Here is a 15,562-nt window from a genome sequence, read left to right as displayed (position 1 = left end):
CTTCCTAGAAGTCCTACTATTAATTAATGTTTCAATCTTAAATATGATCAACCTATTTCGATTAATCCGCTGTGTACCAAATGTACCAAAGATCTTCAAGCTGGCAGTATTTAAACTGTTACTAAAAAACCCATCACTTGACCCTTCTCTCTTAGCTAATTACATTCCAATCTCCAACCTTCCCGATCATCTGCAGAGGAAAGGTTTATTTGAGTTTCAGTCAGGTTTCAGTACAGAATGTGGTCTCTGGGTGTGGATTCATCGTTGTGCTTATTAGAGCATACTGTAGGTATTACAGGAACTGTGCTATAGTGGTTTGAATCATATATGTCTTCTACTTTGATAAAGTGTATAGTTAGAACTGGATCAAGTGACCCTGAACCCCCTCTTAGTTACACTGCAATAGGTCTAGGATGATGGATTGATTGATGATATTTATCCCGAGGGAAATGCTGAGGGATTCCCACAATGCATTGAGTGTTTCTTCTTCATTCACCTTTTTCACTCACTGTGTTTATACACCACTCTGCATTAATTATTATTAATCTCTGGCTCTCTTCCAGAGTGTGTCTTTGTCCTGTCATTCATTGCCCCAACCGATCATGGCAGATGGCTGCCCCTCCCCGAGGCTGGTTCTGGAGGTTTCTTCCTGTTAAAAGGGAGATTTTCCTTCTCACTGTAACCAAAGCATTTGGTTGTATTAATTTAACTAATCTCTTTAAATTACAGTATTAAGCACCTCAAGGCGGCTGTTGTTTTGATTTGATTTGGTGCCATATAAATAAAATTGAACTGAATTGAATGTCGTCTGTGAGATGGTTATGAGTAACTTCTTCTCCAAAGAGCAAAATTTTGTTTGTGGATAAATTCATAAAGCTGTTGCTATTTAAGGTTGCTAGTTAAGATTTAAAGGATTGATTGGTTCAACAGAGCTCTTATTTTTTTGTGAGCATGGCAACCGTGCAGAGAGAAACCTAGGGTTGTTCTCCTTTACACAGTATCCAGAGTCATATGCAGTGAAGATGTAAAGCTGAGATAATCAGCCTACATGTGAGAGCAGAGTTCAGGTTGCTGTTCTGTTCTGTGTTGGCTCATGGCAGTGAAGAAAATAACAGTAGAGGAATTGTATTCTTAAACTTAGTTGCAGCACTTTCAGAAAGACACCTGCTGTGATGAAACTTATCACCCACTGCTGTGTAATGGAATTGTGCTTTTATTGCATACTACCAGATTTGAGTGACTATTTCCTTTTTTAACATAACGCACTTGAGAACACTTTGTTTGTTATGTTTCTGTCAGGATGCAATGTGGAATGCGTTTCATGCCCAGTGTTTGAGATGATTTACGAGCGTAACCCTGTGAGGTGCAAGTTTGAGAGAAGACTGGAAGTAAACACTAGTCCACTGAACATAATCTACAACCCACAAGCAATAAAAGAAGTGATTGAATTCTTTTATAAGGGAAGAATTCACACCTCGGGTAAGTATATTTAAAGTGGATTTTATACCTTGCTGGTTTTCCTCTGTAGCATGTTTTGCAAGCACTGAGACCAGAAATGTGTTCTGCGTGAGTGGTCATGTGATATGCAATTACAAGCAGAGTTGACTGAATTGAGACTGTTTAAAAACAGTTTACTGTTTAAATAAATGTCTTTCAAACCCAGGTTTTGGGTATCAGTCAGAACTGGAGCTGAGAGTGGCAGAAGCTGCAAGGAGGCAGTACAACAAGCTGAAAATGCAGACCAAGGCAGAAATCCGACAAACCATCGATCAGCTGCTTGTGGGAGAGTTCATTGTAAGAAACATACTCTGAATTCAATTATATTTTTCAGTCAATTCAGTTTATAGTGTCAAATCACAACAACAATTGCCTCATGTTGCTCATGGTGGTATGAAAAAGTTAAATCACCATTAAATCTTACTCATGTCTGATTCGTAGGAGAACAGTAAGCGCTGGACAATGAAATTGGACATCTCTGCACCCCAGGTGATTTTTCCTGATGACTTCCAGTCAGGAGACCCAATGCTTGTTGTTGTTGATTTAGGCAGGATTCTACTGACAAACTCTCAAGGTAAATTAGCCATTTCACTAATATGCCTCAGTGTCTTTGTTATTTTTCCCACTGTTAAGAGTGATATCTGACTTACCCCTGCTATTGTATCCATTGTTTTTCAAGATGACAATAAGTCCAACTCAGTGGCTACTCAGCCAGAAAGAGAAAACATAAGTGATGATGAGTACCAGACTCCTCTTGCAACCCCACCAGAATCTCCCCCACCTGAACTCGATGTGCCTTTGAAAGCACAGGTGAAATACCCTGAGTTTACAAGCTTCAGGTCTCTGGAAGGTACTCAGGCCTACAGACAAAAGCTTTATGAAAAATATTCCTTGTCCTTTAAAGACCTCCAGATAATGGTTGGTCGCTATAAAGACAACTGGAAGCATCTTCAGGAGAGTGAGGTAGGGCCTACACACGTGGTGGAGAAATTCAATGTGCTCTTGCAGCTTGAGCAGAGACTGCGCTACACATCTGACCCCCAGCTCCCCGGTGCTGTGCTGTCAGGAACCCTACCAGACCTCAAGATCCATATGAACCTTGAGAAGATGACTGCTCTCAGGAGTTGTCTGGCTAGACTAAACAGTCCAGCTGTAAATGAAGGAAACAAAGGCCAAGAGAAGAGTCAGACTGTCAGACCTTCTGATCCTCTTACCCTCCGCCATGAAAAGATATTTCAAAGAGAAGAGAGCTCATGGAAGCTGCAGGGTTCAGCCAAAAATCTTACTCAGAGCGTGATGACATTGGAGCAGCATACACGTGAAGTCTTGGTGGAATCCCGTCTACTGTTAGCTGAATTCAACATTAACTACATGCAGCTTGGTGTAGAGAGTGATGGGCGGTACATATCTGTTCTTAAAGTGTTTGGCACAAATGCTCATTTTGTCAAGCGACCATATGATGCAGAAGTTGCTCTAACTGTCCATGGTCTTCTGCTGGTGGACACCCTACAAACTTACGGCTCAGACTTTGACCTCCTTGTTGCTTCTCATAAGCATCTCAGTTTTGACATACCCACAGGCAGCCTAAAAGAAAGCCAGCCATCGTCTCCTGTTTCAGCTAATGGCAGTTCTCCTCCACATCAGCAAAGCTATACTGAGCAGTCTTCTCACCTGCCCTCAGATGGACTCTCCCCCTTCAGTTCCTTTTTCAAAGACCAAGAAGCCCTGATTAAGCTTGAGTACCAGTTTGTCAGCTCAGACTGCCCCTCCATGAATTTGGAAAGCTCCCTTCAGGTTACAAGCATGCAGGTTAATAACCTGGATATCATTCTCAACCCTGAGACTATGGTAGAACTGCTCAAGTTCCTACAGAAGTCTTTCCCCAAAGAAGAAGGCACCTGGACGTCACCAGTGCAACACGATAAAGCACAACAACATACAGAACAGGACTGTGGTGAGGAACAAGATGGGATATATCAGTCCACCTATGACCAGAACAAAGAACTGACTGTGGAGATCCATCGCCTCAACCTGCTTCTCCTCCGTACAGAGTCTACCAGCACTGTTTTAGGTACTGAGAAGAAGGGTTTGAAGATTGCCACTGCCAGCATTACTGGTACCAAGGTCAATGTGTCCATGGGTAGCCGGTTGGACATTAATGGTTCACTTGGATGCATGCAGCTGGTGGACCTAACCCAGGAGGGAGGCCGAAGCCAGTTTGTGGTCAGCATCGGTAGTGTTGAAGACTGCTCCCCAAGTCTTGATGGATTAACATTCCTTCCCAATACAGGAGAACGTTCTCCTGCAGAAGCTTTGAATTTCCGCCTTATGGAGAAATCCCAAGGAGAGTGTTCTTTGAAACTTCAAATGGCATCATTGCACTACAACCACTCAGCTAAGTTCTTAAAGGAACTCAGTCTGTCAGCCAATGAAGTAGAAGACAATTTCCGCTCCATGTTGAAAAGAGCTGCCACGAAAGTGTCAACAGTTTTAGCTAACAAAACAGCAGAGTATAGTGGGATGGTGTCACTCTTTGAGACGCCGTCACGGAAAATGCGATCTTTGAGTCAGAGCTGGGCCTATCCGTTTGAGGATGAAGAGGACGTTCCCATGGAGGAACCTGAATCCACTTTAGATACATTCTTAGTAAAACTGACCCTCAACATTAGCATTGAATCACCAGTTGTGTCCATTCCCCGTAAACCTGGTCACCCAGAACTCTTGGTTGGTCACCTGGGAAGCATAACAATCCAGAATTTTGTTGCTGGGCAAGACTCAGAAAAAGAAAGGTTGCAGGTGTTGGTGAAGGACATTTGCCTCTATTCACTCAACATGAGTAATTTAGTTGTGAAGAGGCTAGGCAAGGGGGTTAATGCTGGCAGCGTGTCACCAACTCGCAACAGGAGCAACACTCAGGATGGACCACAGTTCACACGTCATGACTTCTTTGAATCCTTAAATGATGGAAAAGGTGAGCACGCTTAAAATTTCTAGGATAGTTGTATTTCGGATGGCAGATTCTCTCCATGGTAATGCAAGTATGTTCATATAATTTCTTTCTTTCATTAGCTTTCCATATACTGAAAGACACCACTATACAGTTCACCCTGGAGAAAGTTCCTGTTGATGGAGATGCACAGTTTACTCTCCTCACCACAGAGGAATCCTTCAAGAGCACAGGACTACTGAGAATTGAGGGCAAATTTGTTAATCCTGTTAAGGTATATAACATAACTATATATGCATTCTAAATATAAGTCACTATTCGTGAATGAAGGACTGGTTACTATGGGGTGGCTGTAGCTCAGGTGGCAGAGCAGGTCAGCCACTAATCAGAAGGTCGGTGGTTCGATCCCAGGCTGCCTCCTGGCTGCATGCCAAATATCCTTGGGCAAGATACTAACCCCATGTTTGCCTACTGGTGGTGGTCAGAGGGCCCGGTGGCGCCAGTGTCCGGCAGCCTCGCCTCTGTCAGTGCGCCCCAGGGCAGCTGTGGCTACAATGTAGCTTGCCATCGCCAGTGTGTGAATGTGTGTGTGAATGGGTGAATGACTGAATGTAGTGTGAAGCGCTTTGGGGTCCTTAGGGACTAGAAAAGCGCTATACAAATGCAGGCCATTTACCATTTACTTCTAAACACATAAATAGAAAACACAGACTGGTGGTTTTTGCCTTTACAGATCACATAGTACATTAAGGAAAGCACAACAGTGCTTGCACATCAGTATTACAACAGAGCTGGGCCCAATTTCACTTTTTAACATAAATGCTGTCCTTACAACAATTCAAACCTGTACTTTACCTTTCTTTCTTTAAACTACTGTCAGTAGATGTTTCTGTAAAGTGTCCTTCACATCAATACTGAACAAAGAACCATGAAGTAGAACATTTTGAACTCCTTATAGTTGGAAAAATCTGTATTTCTATAAAAGAAAAATTCTAAACAACAGTAGTCTGACAATTACTGAATATTAATGTGTGAGAAGTGTAAACTATATTTAAACTAAATTTATAAACAAGATTACAAAAATAACACAGCTTGATTTCCTCCATTAGTTTCTGAGCTGGTCTGTAACATGTAGTAAGTCATGTAATTTATCATATACAAAAGTTGCACCAACACAGAAAATGTTGGTCTAAAGGTCTAGTTCAGAGACCTGAGCTAAAAGCTGTGGACATCTATGAAGCAGTATTATGACCACAATAAGAAACAAATATAGCATTGATCATTTTAAAATTAAAGTGAAAGTGGAAGTTTGCCTAGAAACAGCTGTAATCTCCACATTTTGAGTTTTTTCTTAAAATAGAATTTCAACTTTATTCTCAAATTGATCTGTATTTGTTTTTTTTCTTAATGTGGCCATAATACTCTGTCGTAGACACCAGATTCCCCAAACAACTGATTTAAAAAATTCACCGCCCATGCATGTTTTTAATATAGAGAAAACTATACATAGAGACAAAAAACATTTTTTATTGTAGGCTATAACACGCTGCTGTAGAGTTGTGCATTTTAAGATAAAAATGGAATTCAGCTGCCAGCCACTCGTGTAACTGCAGTTTGTGGCACATCTGCATCATTTATATTTTTCAGAGGTGGAAAGGTGGAGAGTATTTTGGATTAATCTTCCTAAAATATACTTGTAAAAAGTTAGGAAGTAAGACTTTTGTAATTAAAAGCAATAATTTAAAAACCACAGTTTTTGTTTAGATGTAACTACCTCTCTTTTTTTCTAGATTTTAAAGATACAAATTTTAAACTGACTCTATTACTTTAATAATTTTGGCTTATCACAACATCACATGGTTACACCAAGACTAGCTTGACTGGCTTCACCTTTCCCTTTTGAGAATACTTTATTCCAACACAGCTGCACCATCTTCTGCTTGAGATGAAGTCGGATATAACATGCGATGGCTGTGCAAGTCTTACTGCTGGGTTATTAATTGCTTTAACATTTCATTCTGGTGACAGGTGTTCCTGTGCAAGCCTGTGTATGAACAAGTCCTCCAGACACTGGACAATTTGTCTCTGACTGAAGAGCAACATGTTACACCGAGCCAGCCGCCCACACCCCCACCACCAACACCTTCCTGCACCAAACCTCACCGCTTTCCCGACCCCCAGGGAGGAATGTTTGCAAGGGACCCTCCTCACTTCAGCTTCTCTCACATGTCACTTTCATCTCCTTTGCCTCTACAGTCAAACAAACATACAATTGACTCTTCCTCGTTCACTCAGCTAAAAGTCACCTTACATGTGGCAGAATTGCAGGTTCATCTCAGTGCTGATCTAACACAGGGGTCCCAGGGCTTAGTCAGTTTGCGCTTCCAAGATTTGGAGGGAGACTTTACCAAGGATCACCCTCATTTACTGGAAATCCAGCTGGCTCTTCGTTCCCTGCTCATGGAAGACCTTTTGGAGCAGAATCCCGAGTCCAAGTACAAACATTTGATGGTGTCGCGTGGAGCTCCCAAACCTTCCACCTTTAGTCCAAAGGAGTACCTTTCTCAAAGCTGTCCGTCAGCATCTAATGCTCTGTACCCAGTCATGCCTCGGTCACTGCCCGCTCACATGGAGGAGGCTCAGAATGTCTTCCAGCTGTACCAGAGGCACCCCAGCAACCCTTCATCTAGCAGTCGCAAATCCAAGAGGGGCCCGGACTGTCCCTGCACTCCTCCTCCTTCTCCGAACCACCACACACCCTCTCCTAACCCACCACCAGATTTTGATGAGTCATTAGTCCATATCAGTGTACAGCTGGTTGACCAGAACCATCCAGAGTTCAGAACGCGTTATGGGAGCGTAGGCCGAAGTGTGGACGTTGACTTTAACTGCCTGGACGTCTTGATCACGCTGCAGACCTGGGTGGTTATTCTGGACTTTTTTGGTGTTGGCTCTACTGCCAATAATCATGCAGTCAAGGTGCCTGTGACACCCCAGCCCGCGCCAGGAGAGCCTCTCTATGAGCCAGACAGCAGTGAGAAAGACAAAAGAGAGCCTGTCAACACCAAAGTCGACCTAAAGGTATGTCACATAGCCTGCTAAAAGTTATCAGACCTTATGCTGAATGCATATGGATTCAATAATTAAGAGATCCTGTATGAAAATATAGTCTGTTTATCATTGATGCAGGCTACATTGCTCTAAGGATAGCAATGTAAGGCTGTCAGATACAATTTTAGTGGTTTGTCCTTTAATTGGGCTCACCTGCCAAACGAATGATCATAGGTATCCGAGATTAATTTCAGTGATACAAAGAGCCCTGAGACACAATTCCATCCAAGAGTTTAATTGAAAAACAACTTATTTGATCTTTATGCCACTTAAACACAATTTGCATAATAATTTGGAATGTGGTGTACAGCATGTAGTCAAGTCAAGAACGTACTTAACAGGTAGGTGTATTATTTTCAAAGTCTGCAATCAAGAGATAGCATAATAATTCAAGAACATAAACTTCTGTCACGCTGCTAGAAATAAAAAAAACAGAAGGAAAAGAAGGACTTTGTAGCACAATGATAATAGGTGAGGGGGTTGCTGGGGAAAAACAGGGCTTATGATCTAAAGCATACCATGTCATTTGCTAATCATCTAGTAAACATACTAGCAAATTCATCAAGTGTTGGTTCATAACAGTCAGTCATGCTGTGAACCAACCGGAGAGACCTCCACAGTGGAGAGATTACACCTGGAACATATAGCCTTGCTGCAACCCTGATAATCACACATGAATACATGGGAGTGAACTAGTCGCATAGGCTAAAGCAGCAGAAGACCATGCCGGGTGCCACTCCTGTCAGCTAAGTAGGGGGTTAAAAACTGAGGCCGCAGTTTACAAGGGCTCTCCAAAAATGGTCAGAAGATTTGGGGGAAAAAAATGTTGGTCTTATGAGTTTCAGTTTCTCCTGCAAGATTTGGATCGTAGTCACAATTTGATCCATCCTACGTTTTATCATTGGTTCAGGTTGGCGGTAATGTAATGGCTAGATACTTTGAGCACCTTTGGGCTCTAGTGCAACAGGAGAATTAAAATCATGGATGCAGGCAAAACATTTGCAGTAACTGTGTGATGATGTCATATCAGCATGGACATGGATCTCTGAGGAATGTTTTAAACACTTTGTTCAATCTGTGTCAATAAGAACTGAGGCAGTTCTGAAGGTGAAATGGGGTCCACCCTACTACTAGCAAGGTGTCCTTGATAAAAGTGGCTGGTGAGTGTAAAGTGGCAATTCTGAAGTGATTTTTGTATTGCTAACCCCTTTCCGTGTTTTCATTCATAGGTTCATTCTTTGTCTCTTGTACTGAATAAGAAACTCAATGAGCTTGCCAAAGCAAGTGTGTCCAAATTATCTGCTCATCTGGAGATGTTTGGTATGAATGAATCTTTTTTATTTTATTTTCCATATTGTAAAAGCAAAAAAACAAACTGTGCATATTCAGATTTTATCTTATTATTATCGATTCACCAAAATGTATATTGTTGTTATATTTTGTCTGGTATTTCAGATGGTGACATGGCATTACAAGGAGCTTTAGGAAGTTTGTCCCTGAGTGACCTGACCCCACATGGTGATCTCTACAGAGAGCGTTTCACTACACAAGGAGGGGAGGCACTGATCTTCAATATTCTTAAGTATGTATCACTGCAGTGCTCGAAAGACTGTTCCTCTGTGCTAAAGGAATTAGAAGTATCGTGCTGTTTTTAGTCACCTGTGTGCTCTGTTCTCCTCAGGTATGGCCAGCCTGACCCCGACCTGGAGCGGGAATGTGACATCAAGGTGTCTTTGCAGATGGCGTCAGTGCATTACGTGCACACACAGCGCTTTCAAGCTGAGGTGGCAGCCTTCATCCAACACTTCACTCAGCTACAGGATGTGCTAGGCCGGCAGCGGGCTGCAGTGGAGGGCCAGCTTGTGAGTGCTGTCTGCTAGGGCTGCCGTCATGGAAAGAAAACAACATGATTTCTTTAGGCTGTAGTTTTTACAAACCAAATGTTAGTGAAGTTGGTGTCATTGCCTGTAGCCCCTTGTAAAGTTATGCATATGTTCTCCAGGCTGCATTTCATTTGGTTAGATGTAAAGACTCTTAACCAAGGAAAGACTTCAGTTGTCCTCTGTGGTCTTCAGGCCGTTTAGTGTTCTTGAGAAGGTTCGTTCCTTCTTTTGGAGAATGGACCACATTGTCAATTTGACCACTGCTAAAGTGGCACAGTTCACTCTTGGGCAGAGCAGGCTTTGTCAGTAACTACACTTTGCATGACTTTTTTTAATTGGAGGGGCACTAAATAAGCACAGGTGTTTACTTGTTAATTTTTTAATTAGATTGTGTTTTTCCATTACATTTCATGATAAAGCACTGGAGAGATTGTGCTAACCAGTGGGGGTTTTGTTGCATATTGCTCATTCCTTCCTCCCTGTGTCTGTCAAAAGGTACGAGATCAGCCTCAGAGGGCATCCAGACTCCTGCTGGATATTGAGGCTGGTGCCCCAGTTATTCTCATCCCAGAGAGCTCCTGGTCACCAAGGCTCATTGTAGTCAACCTTGGTCAGCTGAGGGTGAAGAACCACTTCCTTCCTGCAGGGGCGTATGGGACTTTTTCCCTCAGAGACAAGGTAGAGAAACTGACCATGGCACATGCCTTTTTCCCTTCTCTGGTGAGTCATGCTTCTGGTTTCATCCATGCATGGAGTGATGCCTGCGCCCCATTTCTCTTCCAGTCTTTTCTAATTTCACCACATTTATTATTATTTAAATTATACGTTTAAAAAAAACAACATGTCACTTCACACACTAATGTACTATAAGTTAGTGATTGTCAAGTGTAGTTCAATTTCTGATTGGCTTTGGTGTTTAACCAGCTATTATGATGACTGTGTGCACATCATCACTGTTTTTTTGGAATGATGCTTATCTACGTGTGTGTGTGTGTGTGTGTGTGTGTGTGTGTGTGTGTGTGTGTGTGTGTGTGTGTGTGTGTGTGTGTGTGTGTGTGTGTGTGTGTGTGTGTGTGTGTGTGTGTGTGTGTGAAGAATTAAATCCCAGCAAATTCAAAAACAAGGATCTGAAATGGGACAATGCTTTTGATGTGGAAACAGGTTGTACTGTTTTTACAGTGCCACAAGTCACCATACTATAAATATCTGAATGATGATGTAAAGTAATGCCGATATGTCAATGATCGGCATATATTACATACTCATTTGCCTCACAAAGCTGGTTGTACAGTTATTGTTACATGTTACACTGACTAAACAGAGGTTACTCCTCCTGTCATAAATGTATAACACAGGGGGGAAAAAATACTCTTAAGGACAAATACATGCTTGAATGTATAAGTTTAACTGTGACCTAAAGAGATCCACAGATTAAATTATATAAAAATAATTAAGAATATTGTATTGTATAACCCGCCTGAAGACACGTCTTTACTCCCTAGGATTTTTTTAAATTCTTTTTTTGGTTTGTGTCTTGTCTCTGTTTTTGTTTCAGTGTTTTTCCCCCAGTTTGCATGACACTTTGGTCAATCTGTGTGTTGTTTTTAAATGTGCTTACAAAGAAATAGACTTCACTTAAAAATTAACAATTGGTGTTACTAAATTTTAGGAATTATGTTAGATTTAGGTTATTATGATAAAGTATTTTGAAAATTGTATTTGTTTTTCGTGTATATTATTTTCTAAGCTCTTGGTAAGCTTTTCCACAGTCCCATCTCATAAATATATATGTAAAACAGTTTATAGTGTCTTTTGCTTTTAGTTATTTTGGCATTTAACAAAAATATGATTTACTATTTGTGTGTGTATGTAGAAATCAATTTTAAAAGTACTTGGTGTTCAACTATACAGCTCTTTTCTTTTTCTTTTTTTTAAAGGAGCATGTCCAGAGTGCAGCAGAGAGGTGCAGTGATCAGGAGACGTGCAGAGTCTCCACATCCAGTTCGACCTCATACACAGGTTTCACCTCTGGGAGGCCACAAACCGTAGACACAGAGAAGACACCTGAGAAGGATGGCCCTCGCAGTTTAGGTCAGCATCTCTGTAGCTACTGTACAGTCCCAAAAAACAGTGAATGCAAATGCTCGTTAGCAAGGTGAGTAATTTCTGAGTTCTTAAAGCCCTCGATAAGGATGCACGGCCATTTCACACATCTCTAGCAGTCCTTGGTGTTTCATAGTGTTTGCAGGCCGTCATTTATGATAAGCTCTCTTAAGGTCCTACCACATCATTTTAATCTTGTTGAGGTCTGGACTTAGGTCTTAGACTGCATAACTTATGGCAAAATATCTCCACTTTCACCTCATCTATCCAAAGGACATAATAGAAGTCTTGTGCTTTGTTCAGCTGGAGCTTTGCAAACTTTAGCCCTGCTGCTGTCTTCCTTTAAGAGCGAGGAGACTTTCCCTAACTCCAAACAGGCCATATTTTCTGTAATTATACTGATATGAAACGTAACATTTAACATGTCAGTTGAGGCCTGTAGAGAAACAACATTGGACTGATTCCCATCATTCTGGTACAAGATTAATTTGTATCAGAATGATGGGAAGTGAAAAGAATTATGAAAGTAAGAGCAGCCAAAGGAAGCCATGTCATCTATTGAAGATGGTAAAGGCAGTGTTATAGAATTTGTCCAAAACACTATGAACCTAGCTGTATGTGGTGTGTCTTTATCCCCATTAGAAAACCATGTGTGCTTGTTGGACTGCATTGCATTGGACCTGCAGGAGATGGATATCTTTGCTGCAGAGCGTTTGCCAAGTCAACCTTTGGACAGTGGTGGTAAACCTCTTGAATATTCAGACCTGGTCTTTCCTTCCTATTGTGTCCGTCGCACCGGAAACAACCTGCTGAAAGACTGCTGCCGCCTCGAACTTAAAGTGGAGCGCAACCTGGACAAGTAAGCCCTGCTTTTAAATGCTCATAACAGACTTTCTTTTCTTTTTTCTTTAGCAGTGGAAGCACCTTGAGGTGACTTTTGTTGAGATTTGGCACTAAATGAATAAAACTGAATTGAAGCTGAATTGAAAATCAGTTTTCAGGGCATATTTTCACTGTCCATCCATTATTTTTGTGTTGTTTTGCTCCCCTACCGTAAAATAAGTCAGTTATAACTCAGGGCTATTAGGCTCACGAGCACCCAACTTTGGCTTTGTTGGGTTCTCCTCCAACTTTGAAGGATACTGAAAAGTACAGGCTTTCAGTACATCAAATATTTTAATCCTACACTCATTGATATGCTGAAGTTTTAAACATCACCAACTCTCACATGAATAATGGGATAATGTTTAGAGAAAACCTTTTTCTGTAGCACATGCTAGAATTGTTTCAGTATATGACCATACTCATAATCCAAACCTGGTCCTAACTCAGAGAGCTCAGCCATGTGGTACCCGACATGTCCATCCAAGGCAGCCTGTCATCGGTACACTGCTCTCTGGATGTGGACCACTACCAACTTGTCAGAGGGCTACTGGAAAACAACCTGGGAGAGCCTATTGAAGAGTTCCTGCGACCCTACAACCTGCAGGATCCCAGCACCTATGTGAGAAAGCACACATACGTACACCTGAGCAGTTTACAGTGCATTGTAGTACATTTTTAAATAAGGATATGTCATATATCCTACAAAATATAGCATTTGCTGGTTTTTTATGTCTTAAATACTGCAGAACATTTACTCATTTTAAAAGCTGTAAAAAGGAGGTGATGTAGAGCGTAAAGCTGACATTGGAAAGTGCAGGGAATTCTTCAGGTGAGGCTACGTGGTGGGTAGTGAGGACAGCAACTACAATTATAGAAGATCTCATTGCCAGAATGGCAAAACAGATTAGCTCTTTTTTCATATTTCAGTTTGCAGACTGACTTTTTTCTCTCTCCCTAGACGGTGTTGAGTGGAGATGTTTATACCAACTTTTCATTCTTGTTGAACATGATGGATGTCAGTTTGGAGCTACTGTACAATCCCCAAAACAGTGAACACAAATGCTCACTAGCAAGGTAAGTCCTTTCTGACTTTCTATATAGAAGCATTTACAGCTATTTCACGGCTCTTTAACATATTTCGGGCTGGTGTTGTTGTGGAGGAGCTACAGCATTCCTTCACTTCACTGAAATTTGCAGGCAGTCATTTATGCGCAGCTCTCTTACAGTCCCGCAATAGCACTTCAGTCAGGTTGAGGTTTGGACTTTGAGTCATTGTAGCACCTTGTGGGCGGGGTTTCAGCCATGGTGTTATACAGCAGGTAACATAGGTATGGTCACCATTTTTCTAAGCAAATATATTTCTAAAGGTGCTATTTTCACCAGATGTCTGTAACAACCCATCCAGTCCACACATGCAAAGAAATCCAACCATAGATGTCCAAAAATTATGCGACGGAAATTTATTTATTTAAAGCATTTATTGGTGATGACAGTTTCAAGAAAGCTCCTGTATAGGGAAACTAGTCGAATGCACTCCTCAAGTGTGATTTTGGCCCATTCTTCCACAGAGTCTCCAAATCCTAAACTCTGAGCTTTAGCATTTAGATTTTCAATTAGATTCAGGTCAGCTGATTAGCTGAGCCATTAGAGCAGCTTTATTTTCTTTCTCTAAAACCAGTTGATTATTTTCTTGGTTGTGTGTTTGGGATCATTGTCCTGCTGAAATGTCCACCCTCATTTCATTTTAATGGCAGCAGATTTTTAACAGGAATGTCTCTGTACGTTTTCCATTCATCCTTCCTTCAGTTATATGAAGTGGTGTGTGCTGAAAAACAGCCCTACCTCCAGACTTCATGGTATGGTGTTTTTGGGGTGATATGCTGTGCTTTTAGACCTCCAAACATCTTAGCAGGCTATAGTTTCCCAGTATTTCACAGGCTTTCTTCAGCAATGGAGTTGTGCGGTACAGGCCATGGAGATTGAGTGTGTTACTTGTTGTTTTCTTTGAAACAATCATACCTTCTGATTCAGGGTCTTTCTTAAGCTCTCCACAAGGGGCCCTTGGCTCTTGCACAGCTATTGCGATAATTCTTGGTGGATGTGGAAGGATGTGTGCCTCTGTGCAGTTTCTGTGTGTGTATCTGTTTGGCCAGTCTTGGGTCCCTCTGGGACATGGTTTAGAACGGTAACAACCCCGTGATGTAGGTGCTTAGTGGGTGGTTGCTAGCCTGCTCCCTGGTTCGGTCACTTAGGCCTCTCTGTTGTGAGGTGAGAGCTGCGGCAGGTGTCAGGCAGTTCTTGGGTGGCTGGTGTCTGGGGCCCCTTCCTTGGCTCATGCTGGGGACAAACGCTCATGCACAGACAGACACATTCTCTTGTATGTTTGTTTGTTTACCTCTTTTTAACTTGTTTTGTGACTTTTGTTGCCCCTTAGTATGTTTTGCAATAATAAGGTCACAAAGGTCTTGAGGGTCATGGCTTTCGTTGTCATGACCCCCTGTTCTGCGTGTGTTCAATACTTTTTCCGTGTCATTTCTCATTGCTAATTGCACTTAATTTATGGACATCTACAATTTGATTTCATTGCTCGTGTGGGTTGTATGGGTTGTTACCACATCTATTAAGAAATTCATGTTAATAGCACCTTTAGACATATATTTACTTCGAATATCGATGAGTGGTTAAACATTTATTTTACCAACTGTAGATTTCCTGCTGTGCTTGGGACCATTATCCTGATGGATGACCCGGTTTAATTCAAGCTTTTATCTGTGGGAGACGAGGCCTCACATTTGGCCCTAGAATTTTTGGTACTGAGGTTCGTTTGTTTGCCATTTTGGACACGTGACAATGTGGGATCAAGTGAACCCACATTCTCTAAGCCTGTGTAACCTCAGTTACACAGTTCATGCAGGCTGGCCAGTTACTCTCTGAGCGGAAGTGAAACTAAGGGTGCCTCAAACTGGAAATGGAGACTGTTTGTCTTCAGAGTAAATGCTGTGCCTAAGGAACCATGTTGGCTGCAGCACAAAGGCACAACTTTTATTTTGAGATCAATCTTCTTAATCTCTGGTTTGCGTCACTCTTTCTCAAGATGTACTACTGCTTAACTCGTAGTTTGCAGACAAACATAAAA

At 41.7% G+C, this 15,562-nt stretch overlaps 1 protein-coding gene across 4 annotated transcripts in view; it reads left to right on the top strand.

The window, feature by feature from the left end:
* The window catches only part of vps13d (vacuolar protein sorting 13 homolog D), a 74,616-nt gene that overhangs the window by 15,181 nt on the left and 43,873 nt on the right, over positions 1–15,562 (top strand). For 3 of the 4 annotated variants that reach the window (XM_085394963.1, XM_085394965.1, XM_085394962.1), the window contains exons 16-29: positions 1,300–1,479; positions 1,664–1,794; positions 1,939–2,071; positions 2,177–4,468; positions 4,567–4,718; positions 6,473–7,525; positions 8,785–8,875; positions 9,011–9,137; positions 9,237–9,417; positions 9,934–10,158; positions 11,376–11,529; positions 12,184–12,400; positions 12,874–13,045; positions 13,385–13,500. In XM_085394963.1, coding sequence (XP_085251089.1) covers positions 1,300–1,479; positions 1,664–1,794; positions 1,939–2,071; positions 2,177–4,468; positions 4,567–4,718; positions 6,473–7,525; positions 8,785–8,875; positions 9,011–9,137; positions 9,237–9,417; positions 9,934–10,158; positions 11,376–11,529; positions 12,184–12,400; positions 12,874–13,045; positions 13,385–13,500 — 5,224 coding nt within the window. The remainder of the gene's footprint in view (positions 1–1,299; positions 1,480–1,663; positions 1,795–1,938; positions 2,072–2,176; positions 4,469–4,566; positions 4,719–6,472; positions 7,526–8,784; positions 8,876–9,010; positions 9,138–9,236; positions 9,418–9,933; positions 10,159–11,375; positions 11,530–12,183; positions 12,401–12,873; positions 13,046–13,384; positions 13,501–15,562) is intronic. The other variant, XM_085394964.1, reaches the window with a different exon arrangement.

The sequence above is a fragment of the Rhamphochromis longiceps genome, linkage group LG20, assembly GCF_057381845.1.
Source record: "Rhamphochromis longiceps isolate RC_006_pf linkage group LG20, R_longiceps_female_GT1.1, whole genome shotgun sequence".
NCBI lineage: Eukaryota > Metazoa > Chordata > Actinopteri > Cichliformes > Cichlidae > Rhamphochromis > Rhamphochromis longiceps.
Note: the sequence above shows the minus strand (reverse complement) of the source record. Positions and strands in the feature narration are given on the sequence as shown.